The sequence below is a fragment of the Triplophysa rosa genome, linkage group LG14 (genome assembly GCF_024868665.1).
Source record: "Triplophysa rosa linkage group LG14, Trosa_1v2, whole genome shotgun sequence".
Taxonomy (NCBI): Eukaryota; Metazoa; Chordata; class Actinopteri; order Cypriniformes; family Nemacheilidae; genus Triplophysa; species Triplophysa rosa.
Genome location: NC_079903.1, coordinates 6146960 through 6159402, shown reverse-complemented (window position 1 = coordinate 6159402; position 12443 = coordinate 6146960). Strand labels below are relative to the sequence as shown.

Below are 12443 nucleotides of genomic sequence, written 5' to 3'. Positions count from 1 at the left end.
CTGGCAACCCTGACGTCTGGCAACCCATTTTATGGGGTTAATTATGGAGAGAGTTGCAGTATATTGAGAGACAGACATAATAAAATGATAAATGATGACCCAATTTTACTATTGATTGAATACCAAGGAAGGTATTTTTGATTTGTCTGTATGTTTGAACATGTTCTATTGTCTCTGCATAATAAGCTGAGACTGTTTTAACAAAAAAATCTTCACTTATAAATGTAAATACATAACAATTTGAACATAAAACCTCATATTTATAAAACATGTATAAACATCATATTAAACTGCTATAGCACATAACCGTTATGCCCACCCCTCCACCCCCTCTACCTCACTATACAGTTGCTCAGCAACTGTTGCCACGGAAATCGCAGGAGCCTTCAAAAAACAAAAGTCTCCTGAATGCAGGTGCAGAAAGAAAAAATTCTTAATAATTAAAGCCAATGAAAGAATATTAGATTCAAAGAGAAAAAAGCAGAAAATGTTTTGCTGTATTCTATTAAGAAAACAAGAAAAGAAGGAAAGATAGAAAGGAAAGAAAAGATAGAAAGAGAAAGAAAGAAAGAAAGAAAGAAAGAAAGAAAAGAAGGAAAGAAAGAAAGAAAGAAAGAAACAAAGAAAGAAAGAAAGAAAGAAAAGAAGGAAAGAAAGAAAGAAAGAAAGAAACAAAGAAAGAAAGAAAGAAAGAAAAGGAAGAAAAGAAAGAAAGAAAGAAAGAAAAGAAGGAAAGAAAGAAAAGAAAGAAAGAAAGAAAGAAAGAAAGAAAGAAAGAAAGAAAGAAAGAAAGAAAGAAAGAAAGAAAGAAGGAAAGAAAGAAAGAAAGAAAGAAAGAAAAGAAGGAAAGAAAGAAAGAAAGAAAGATAGAAAGAAAGGAGGAAGAAAGAAAGAAAGAAAGAAAGAAAGAAAGAAAAGAAGGAAAGAAAGAAAGATAGAAAAGAAGGAAAGAAAGAAAGATAGAAAGAAAGGAGGAAGGAAGAAAGAAAGAAAGAAAGAAAGAAAGAAAGAAAGAAAGAAAGAAAGAAAGAAAGAAAGAACGGAAAGAAAGAAAGAAAGAAAGAAAGAAAGAAAGAAAGAAAGAAAGAAAGAAAGAAAGAAAGACAAGACAAGACAAGACAAGACAAGACAAGACAAGACAAGACAAGACAAGACAAGACAAGACAAGATAAGAAAAGAAAAGAAAAGAAAGAACAATTCTGTATTCTTGTCACACACACACTGGCTATCCAGAATTCTGCATTATTCATGAACTCGCTCTCCTCATATCTCGCACAAACACGTTCACCGCAAAGACATTTAATAGGCAATACGTGCTGAAACCTTCACTCATTAAACTGATTTAAAGATAAAAATTAATTATCCCTAAAACTATTTTTTTTCAAAAACACTTTCACCTGTTTACCACACTACTACCATAAGACTTCAAGACTCCCATTAAACCCTCATCTCGCCCACACACATAACACACTCATACCTGCAGCTCAGCTATCGTGATCTTGTGGTAGATCTTCTCCTCATCTCGCCGCTCATCCTGAGGCACGGTGATGTTGGCCAGCGCTGTCTCAAAGTCCAAAATCTGCTGCATTTGACCCCGAGTGGAATTCTTGTCTCCTCCCAGTAACAAAGCCAACTCCACCATATAGTCCAGATAGGCCTTCATCACCTAAACACAGTGACAATTACACCATGATATTAACTCATAACATAACAAAACCGTGCAAAAGTCAATCAACAAATTCTCCATGAGTGCAATTTTCTGCATTTTCACACTGAAGGACACTTTATTTTAAAACCCCCTGTAGTTGTTTGTGTCGGTCAGAACAGCATGTACCATGAATGAAAGCAATAAAGACCCTTTCCATCTAAATATAAAGATGTGTTTCCACTTTCTCTAAGAAAACGAGACAGATTCATAAGAAAATGAACAAATACTTGTATTTTGGAGTAAGGTCATATCTATTCAAGTGAAGATCTGAAGGTGAATGGCAAAGACGCACACCGTCATCATGCTTTCATGTTTGCTTGTCTGAGCTATTTTCTCATCTATAGCATCAGATAAAGTGGCATTTATAACAGAACGGGATTGGAGGAGGGGGCATTTGCATTATCATTCTAGAAAGGGCAAAAAATTGTCTATGCCCCTGCAGATAAGAAGATCAGCATTTGCTCCAAATACAGTATTTTACATTTTAAAAGCACAATTACTAGAAGTTTATTTTGTCCGTTTTTGTGAACGGGACTTTTCTTTTAATAATCCCTGTTTGTAGTGACATCACAGGCTTATAGAAGTGCCCACCTGGAGGGCAAAACGAGGCTTTTTTCGCAGCCAACTTGTTATTTTTAGCAGGTTTTGCCTGGGTTGTACTTTTACAGAATCTCATCCAAGAAAGAAAACCCAGAAACGCTGAGATGTGCATCTTGTCTCCACATTCATTTACATTTATTCATTTGGCAGACGATTTTATCCAAAGTGACTTACATGTAGGAGAGCATATCACATTTCGTCAACACGCTAAACAGTATAAAAGGCCATGTTACAAGGAGGATTACAGTGGAAGCAAGCAAGGGAGAGAATGACCAACATGAAAGATTTAGTTTATTAGACATAAAACATAGTCAGTTATTGGTTAGTCAAATAAACGCAGAACAGGTATGTTTTGAGCTGTTTTTTGAAAGTTGTAAATGATGCTGCAGTTCGAGTGGAGGCTGGCTGTTCATTCCAACACAGGGGAACCGAATGAGTAAAGGTTTTACATTTAGACATCGTCTTTAGTAGCACAAGTTACGCTAGCTAGCAGAATTTTAACATCCCAAACGGCAGCATTACTGTCCATAAAGATTGAAAATACGTACTTTCATTCTGGCGTCAGTGTAAAGCACATTGAGTCCGAAATTTGCGTCCGAAATTTCCGCACGTTAAAAAATAAATACGACCTCATGTTGTGTCAATCACATTTACACACTGCCTCCGAAATTTTCGTCCGTCATAAAAAAATTCGGACCGGGTTCGATTTTATGCGTTTTTCGCATCCGTCAAGCATTTTGAGTGGCCTTTTTTAACAATTCAGAGACACCGTACAAACGAGAGCCAAATACGAAAAACGCATACGAAAATTTCGGACTGTATGTGCAAAGACCTTAAGGGAATAAATAGTTCACCCAAAAATGAAACTTCTGTCATCATTTACTCACCCTCAAGTTGTTTCAAACCTGTATACATTTCGTTGTTTTGCTGAACACAAGAAAAGATATTTGGAAGAATGTTTGTAACCATATCATTTCTTGAAGTGATACAGGAGATTTTGTTCACTATATTTTTCTAAAGGATTGTTTAGATTTTGTGTAGGTTTTGTTTTTATTTTTCTGGAATTTAATTTAGCTGTTTGATTTTGTCTAATTTTGAGTTTGTGGTGTTATTATTGTTTATGTCTATGTACTTATGCAGTGTCAAAGACAATTTTCCTCTCTGGGACAAACAGAATGGATTAAAGGTCTCCTCAGACGAGCACCTTCAACAAGTTGGTATGATTTACTAGGGTCTTCATGAAATGTCTGGAACATATTTTGCTTAAAAACATTCAATGGCTGTTTAAACAAAACCCTACTTGCTTTGTCAAAAACAGCTGTGCTCACAGCAACCCGTTTTGGTGCATGTCTCTTTAAATGATAATGAGTTACAGTGAACCCCACCCCCCTTCTGTCCGGCGTGTCAACACAACACACGTGCAGTGGCAATGGTTTAGCTAAATGATATTTCCTGAATTCCTCTGCGGTTAGTTTCGTCTTAAATGTCTCAAATCATTCACAGCAAAAAATAAGTCACAGCAAACAGCTAATGTGCTTACGTTGTGTGTGTATGCTTACCTAAAATCCACGGAATCCACTGCAGATCTCATCGGAATTACATGGATTTTAGCGCTTGTCATTGACAAGTTATAACCTTACACACACAACGTGAGAGCTAGTTTGCTGTGACAGATTTTTCAGCCTAAGCACGAATGATTTGAGACGTTTAAAACGAAACTAACCCCAGTGTTCGCCCTTGTTCATTAGCAAAACAAACAGCTTGCCGCAGCTAAACATATTAACGCACATAATGTATTAACATTCATACAGCTAAACTCCAAGTGCCCATCTGCACTTATATACAGTAAGTTTAACACTGGCTTTGAATGTTCTATGTAGCCCGTCACTGACTTAGCTCCCTTCGCTATCATATGCTAACGTTATCCTCCTATATATACGGTACATTTACGTCAATTCAGACTGTTGATAAATATTACTTACATCGGCAGTTTTGTCTCGTTCAGTCGGTCTCGATCCCTCTTGAGGAACAACTTTGAAGCTAATCCTGCTTGTACTGTCCCAGGTTGATAAAGCACTCCGGTTTGAAGTGATTCGCGCAAACAAGCAGGTTTTTACTTATGGTTTCTGATGGATTTCCACTAAAAATAAAATAAAGCCACTCCTGTCTCTTCCTAGGTTTGGACTCTGTGCAGCGACTACATTGCATGTTGTCAACGAACTTTAGCCATGGCGTCACGTACACCGCTGTCGCTTGTGAAAACAACAATGGCGGAGCGCGGTGGGTGGAACTGTGTAGATTAAGGGGCGGTAACATTATAATTAAATCCGCTTTGGACGTCACAATCGGAGCGAAATCTGAACGGCTCGATTTCTCACATGCTTGCAGGGAAAGGCACACCAAAACAAACTTACTGGGATCTTATTTTTCACGTTTTCTGGGTTGCTAGATGTACCAGGGACCCGATTATAGCACTTAAACACAGAAAAAGTGGGGTTTTCATCTGATGTCTCCTTTAACCAAACAGTTCTGGGGCACTATTGACTACCATAACAGGAAACATCTACTATGTCAGTGGTGCCCCAGAATTGTTTCGTTTCCCATAATCTTTTAGACATATTGTTTTGCGTTACACATAAAATAATTTATATAGGTTTGAAACAACCTGAGGGCGAGTAAACGATGACTTTGGGTATTTTTGGGTGAACTATCCGTTTAAAATTACAAGTGGAACTTTTCTGTTTTTATTGATTGAAATACTGCAACAGGTGTTCAGTCTGTTCACATATCTTTGTTTTTCTTCTTTTCGAGAGGTAATCTAAACATTCGCATGGACATTTGACAGGCCTGTGCTGAAGTGCTATAGAGTGTCCTGTGTTGACTGCCCGGCCGGAATGATGTTTCGTCACAAATTTTAGGATTTTCAAACCACCTGCCTACATTCTTTCAACCTGAAGGCTTTCCAGATGGGCAGCATTTCAGTATTTAGAACACATAGAGTTCAGTTGTAAAATCAGCTGCCAGATCTTACCTTCTCGTTCGTTTTATTGAGGTAATAATCTCGAGATGGCAGGAAAAGCCCTGATTGGTCAACCTGATAAACACAGGTAAACATACATCAGTGGTAAATATAGTCATGCAAGTGGTAAATATATTACATGTAATTTAAAAGCAAATATATTCAACCATAAACTATGTACCTGAATGACATTGCTGTTGGAGTTTTTTGGGTCCACGCTGACACCCACAGTGAAGAAGGGCTGAGCTCTGTACGGTCCAGAAACTGTCTTTAAAACATCCATAAAGTTATCTTTATCCCAGGCTTCTGTGATATTCCAGCCTCCAGTCTGCGCACACACGCACAAGAAAAGAAACTGAATCACTTTCCAGCAACATGATTGAGGTTCTTGATCTGGATTCTTAGCCCTGAGCCTGGTCATTTACACCAGGTAAAAACATCTGAGTATTGGACAACTTGTAACCTTTGCAATGCTAAAGCAATGCTCTTTTGAATAAACTACAGGAATTACAATACATATACTATACATGCATAATTATATACGATTTCTAACTTCCTAACAACCATTTGTCCTGAAAACAATAAAAAAGTAAAAAGGTACAGGGTGGTGAGAGGAGAACTGGACCGGCAAAGGATCATGAGACGGGAATCAAACTCGGGTCACCAGAGGTCCTTTTGGACGACATATTTACTGCCCACTTGACCATCAGCACATATAAAGTTAAAAAATGTTATTGCTGTTTAGAAATTTGTAATGACACGAGGGTCCTACCTGACCACGTTTGATCAGATCACCTGAGACGGATGTTAATATCAGGTGTGTAGAATGGCTACAAATCATCTTAAGACTTTTTCTGAACACACAAAGCTAAGCAAGTGTGAAAAAAGCCAGAATCAGTGACATCTTGCTCTCGGAGCGAAAGGGACGATGAGTCTGAGCTGACGTCTAATATCAAAGCCAATTAAATCCATCTCACCTCAGAGAATAAAACTATTCTCGGCTCTCTCGACACTTTGATGCATTTAACGCTATTCGCTCAATCACTATGTCAATGATAAGAGATGCGAGAAAGAGCAAAAGATGAAGAGAAGGGAAGACACTTGTCTGCTCAAATGGAAGATCGTGACAAACAGTCTGGATTTCTTTTCTTCCTCATTTTTTTCCTATCATATTTCTTTTGAACCCTCCAGCGGACAGCTGCGTGTGTGTGGGGAGGGCTTTAAATTAACAAGATGAAGTGCTGTTTGACATCGCTGCTTTGAGTCTGCGAGATGGATTCATTTTCCGGAGTCTGTGTCGAGGGATAGTTTTAGAGATGTCTTATTTAAAATGGCTGATTCAGACAGACGCGAGTGTCTACACCTTCATTATTTCAGGGCTTACTGATTTTCAGACGATGAAGTTGTTCTGCTAATAAAGGCAACGAGATCTATTTTTAGGAGACGCACGGCAAACCAATCAATACAACTCCAAAAGACCTCAAATGAATTCCAAGGTCGTCCCACATATTTCTGTTCAGTGTGCCTCATTAATAAATGGATAAATATCGACTTTCACAGCGACTAGCTTTTTGGGTGTTACTATAGGCATTTTTCGAAACACAAAAACACTTTGTTTCATTTTTACTATTCCCTCTTACTTAAATAATGTCTGTGACCTGTGTTTCCAACATTTCATTTGGAATTACAATACAAATTTTTAGATTTTTTATGTGAAAATAAGACTTTTGGCTTTAAAACAATCAACCACAATACCACCAATCCTCCACACCAGAGGGGGCGCTACTAAACACTCACCTTTGCAATCAAGTCGATGAGCGGTTGGGCTCCGAGCTCTTCTATTCGCTGTTCATTCAGACAGGAAAGGTAGTACGATTGCGTTTTTCTCTCTGCCTCACTACTTGAATTGAATGTGCCGTTCTCTGTGGAAAACATGGGAAGAACATTTTTGAGTTGTACTGTGGAACATTTCGTATAGCCTACCTAAAATGAATAAAAGGTTAGTTTACAAAAATCACAATAATGAGACATTTCGTCGGAATTATAAGGTTCTATCTGACATTTCTGTCAAAATCAAGTTGTTCTTTGTGAATAAACATATTATTCTGTGACAACTCATTTACATTATGTGATGTTTTTACTTTGCATTGAGTACATTTTGAGACTTTTTTGGAAAACAAAAAGGTTTTATCTACACATTTTTTAAATGGAATGCAAAATTTTGAGGCTTTTTATCTCAAAACTTCTCAGAATGCAGATGGCCAATTCCAGAGTTATGGATTTGACATTTTGCGTTATGGATGTGACCAGAGCTGTCGTAAGGGCTGTGCCAGGTGTGCGACCGCCTGACCTGAAAAAAATAATTTTAGTGGGGTTTTTTTTAGTTTCTCACCCAGCAAAATACAATTTTCTTTAATTATTTAATTTCATAACACATTAATTTTTTTATAACATTGTATTATATGTCCTTATGTACGTGCTCGCTCCATGGCGTTCTATGTACGTAGCTGCTCACTTTGAGGAAGAATAAAAAATGTCGGCTGCAGCACGAGAGCGCGAGACCTCACATGGGTATTTGTACCTCACATGGGTAAACCAAAGACAAGAAAAATAAGAGATAAGAAATAAAAACCTCACGCAGCTACATCACCTCACACATCATTTAGATAAACAAACATGACAGCGGGGGGGAACAACTCGCAACGGGTCAACGCACAGGGCCCTTGAACGGCCAACTGATTTTCTCCAGCTCTCTGACAAGCTGACAATACGATGCCCTCTGATTGGATCTCGCCGCATGGAATGATGGGACGTAAGCAGATGCAATGCAGAGACGGTGAAAAAAGGCTCATGACATCCATCTTTTTAATGTCATCTCCATGGCAGCTGTCCCCGTGACAAAACGTGACGAAACTCAGCCGCTGTTAGCGGCCCGAATGAGCAGGGGTGGCTTTCATCTTCAATCACCTCCGCCATCAGTCGCAGTCAAAACAGCGTGTGCCCTAGCAGCCAGCGGTGAATATAGGGAAAAAAACATTGCCGCTGTCATGCTAACTTCGTTCGTACAAGAAACGGTGTGGTTGAGCGGACGTGTCTGGAACAGGTGACTGGCAACTCTGAGTGCAAAATAGACACAACAGAAATGCAAACAAGCCAAACATATGCGACCTGCGTGTTTTACATTGTTTCTTGTGTGACATGAACTTTAATGTGAAGTGCATTGTAATAAACAAAACCATTAGTAGGTGAACAGTGTAAACACGGTGACTCTCTGGCACTGCTCTGTTTTCCGACCTGTCAGCCTCTAAATCGACCAATGGCATGAGATTCTAAGACGAAAATGTTATTGCTCTGAGGATGCTCTTTTAAAGCTCATTCTCAACTATGTTTTTTATTTTGGTTCCTACTTCAGGCTTTTTTTACTTCTGCGTCAGACCGCAACGCGCCGGTTTTCGTTTATCCTTGTACGTGTTTGGCCGCATCAACAGGCAATGGCCACTAGGCGACAGTGTTCACAGGCGTGTTGCTTGTGTAACCAAGCTGAAGAAGAAGCGGTTCGTTGTGTACGAGAAGCATTTAGCAGTGATAGCGGCAAGTAAACAGTCACTTTTGCAGCTTGAGTTGTTTAATACAGAAAAACACGTAATTTATTTATACAATTCGGAAATGCGTACGAGTAAACCCGACGTTATCGCAGAGTTTGTTTACCTGAAGGGAAGGGGGTTCAAGCAGACCAATCACAGCGCTTGCGTTCCATGTCGCATTGGAGAGGTGCGCGTCAGGCTACAGCGTAGGGTACGCGTCTCTGCGTAGTCTACACCGTACCTACCGCGTACACACGACGCACGACTATAAACTGCACTTTAGTCTCAGATGTTTCTCTTAAAATTGCTTAAAACGTAGATAAAAATCTGGATTTGGGCAAATTTGATGAGAAATCAAATTACACATGTTTTATGGTACTTTCAAGTTTTTTTGTTGTATGGAAGACATTCTTTATATTTGATGAATGAGTTTATATTGAGATCCTTAATAATATTGACTTTTGATTGCAGATTTGGCACATCTGAGCTCAGTTTGTGACGTTGTTGAGATCTCTTTTAAAATTTTAATGGAAACATTTAGATTTGGTCTTTTCAAGAGAGAAATATCTGACACATAAGCAAAAGTTTCCATTTCCTCTCAATTTAATCCCATTCATATCTAGGGAAATAATTGAGATAATAAAGAGATATCACATTTGGTTTTTCCTTATTATAGATGGGGTTGAACTACTCTATAACTCAACATCCAAATAAGAAAATCTCAGGTGAGATCTCTTTAGCATCTCAATTATTTCTCCTAGACATCAAAGAGCTTAAATGTTTTGTTGAAATGTTTGCTTATAATTTTTGTATTTCAAATATTTCTCCTGAAAAAAAAAATGAAATCGAACAAATGTCTCCATTAGAGTTTCAGAAGAGATCTCAACATGTCACTAACTGAGCTCAGATTTGTCAAGTCTGCAATCACAAGTCAATTTTATTAAGGATCTCAATATAAACTCAAACTTTTCTCCTCAAATTTAGCCAAATCTAGATTATTTTACCTCTACAATCTATATTCATTTTACAGCTCCATACACTTCATGAAATTTGACAATTGTCTCGTTTGTTTCTGGGTTTTTTTCTCCTGAGCAATTTTAAAAGAAACGTCTATTTAAGTCCTATAAAACAACAACCAGCCAGGACACCCTAGCAACTACACAGCAACACCTCAAGCATAATGGCCGCAAGTTTCACTGGAATCAATTCTTAACAATTCTGTTTTTATTTGTCACCGCTGACTTTGTGAAGATATTTGAAGGTGACGTGTTTTTTCAGAGAAAAGAGGTAGAGGTTTGAGCAAATAAAGGCACACACAAACAGATATAAAAGCAAACACCCACTCTCAAACGCACAATTACGCTTATCCACGCCGTCACGATAACATCACTACGATTGGTGCTCTTAGTTGTTGTCATGGCAATCTACCTCACACTTTGAAGGAAGGAATAATTTACTGCGATGCAATGTAATTAATGATCTACAGGACGATCATCCGTGTAAACAACTGTGCCGCAAGCTGCAAATCCCAAGACAACATTTTCATTTCCCGCACTGATTTTGAGTCTCCTAAGAGAGAGATTACATTAACACAGAAGGCAGAAATATTCAGGTGATAAATTCTCAGAGGCAGAGCACCAACCCAATTACCGGTCAGCGGGTCTTGGGAAAGGACACACGGGGAGAGAGAGGAATGGACTCGCAGCATGCCCGTCGAGCAGAATACAGCGCTGATCTCGCTCCATGTGCAGAATTTGCTCGTGTTTGTTTGTCTTTGCCGGACAAAAGGTGACAATCAACCGGGTGCTCATTTGTCTTTTTCAGAGTGTCCCTGAGTCAGTGCAAAGCACATAATGCATTTAGATTTACATTTTTTTTTACGTGAGCACACACACACAGAAGCATCATCTGGCGTTACATTGCTAAAACCAAAAACTCTCTTTACCATTCTCAGTCTGACTTTTAAACTCACCATTTCCATACACTGAATTATTCAAACGAGATTTTGTGTTCATTCATATTCTTGAAAATATTTGGGGCGTGAGCAAGCAAGAGGAATACAAAGATTTTTCAAAGGCTGATGATCTCTGAGCTGTGAATTCATATGGAGAAAACACATCTGACCAATTTTCAACCAAGTCCAATTTAAAAAAGCGCTTTAATTTAAATCTACTTAAAATTCAACATTAACAAGAAAATGGAAGTTTTACAAAAGTTTGGTCATGTATGAACTTAAAGTGGACAAAACATTGTAGATTGTAGATTTCATTCTCTTCAGGAAGACAAACCAGAAAACATTGATGACTAATCTTGGTCTCATAAATGTATTCAAATACATACAATATTTTGGCAGTGTGTAACAAATATAGATGTGACAAACTAAAATAATCGGATGAACATTTGAACACCCTCAACCCCATTTTTAACAGAAAACACATTAAAGGGGTCATATGACACGGCTGAAACAAATATTATCGTTTGTTTTAGATGTAATGCAATGTGTATAGACGATTTAAGGTTCAAAAACGCTGTATTTTCCACATACCGTGCATGTTTGTAGCTCCTCTTTGCCCCGCCTCTCTGAAACGGCGGATTTTTTACAAAACTCATTGCTCAGAAAAGCGAGGTGTGCTATGATTGGTCAGTTAACCAGTGCGTAGTGATTGGTCGAATACTGCAAGCGTGTGACAGAAATGTAACACCTCTTACCATATTTGGAACATCAGGTTCCAAAGCAATTGTACTGACAGGTACGCCCACCTTACTTGCGTGTACATTTGGGCGGTCTTAGTCAAATCATACCACGAACTGACGTAGATTTGTGGGGGTGTGGTTACACGAGGCGTTTCAGGCCGGTCTGGGTGAGCATTCGCTTTTAGATCTTTTGTTCCCACACTTTCATTTTTGCAATTTTACGTGTCTAATACATGCATGGGCAACTTATAACACACCAAAGACACAGAAAAACACGTATTCGCGCCATATGACCCCTTTAATACAAAAAGAAAACTTTTTTCTTTAAGTCTTTTTAAAAGACAGCGGATGGTTTACAGCGCTGCAAAAAACAAGAACGGGTGGTTAATTGTAACACTTAAAATGTATAACTACTTATTTTTACTGTTTTTTTTTTTATTTAAAGCAGCACTGTAAAGATCACACTATTCATTTATATGCACACCTTATTATTAAAACCATCATTAATTCAGATGAATTATAATGCATTCAAAACAGAAGCCCTGAAGCATAACACCATATCCTCACATTTGTTATGAATTCATTTTGAATGCTTAAAATCAGCTGTAACCTTGAAAAGCTCAGAACACAAAAGAAGCTCATCACAAGGGTTTTCAACCTATTGCGCATCACTTTTCTGACGCATCTCCAAGATTTACAAAATGGTTTGCGAGATTTTGTGTCAGTTGTGTGTGTGGGGTAAAATTGGTTATTTCAAACCAAAATGGAATTGGGGGATTGAGGGGAGGTGTAGAAAAGAGAGTTTGTTGAAAAGTGATTTTTGATGATGAGAAGCCAT

General features: G+C 38.2%; 1 protein-coding gene across 2 annotated transcripts in view; it reads right to left on the bottom strand.

The window, feature by feature from the left end:
- ece2b (endothelin converting enzyme 2b) overlaps positions 1-12443 on the bottom strand; it is a 70629-nt gene that overhangs the window by 10429 nt on the left and 47757 nt on the right. For both annotated transcript variants that reach the window (XM_057350881.1, XM_057350882.1), the window contains 4 exons: positions 7125-7249; positions 5509-5655; positions 5340-5402; positions 1478-1666 (listed from right to left, as the gene is read on the bottom strand). In XM_057350881.1, the coding sequence (XP_057206864.1) occupies positions 1478-1666; positions 5340-5402; positions 5509-5655; positions 7125-7249 (524 nt within the window). The remainder of the gene's footprint in view (positions 1-1477; positions 1667-5339; positions 5403-5508; positions 5656-7124; positions 7250-12443) is intronic.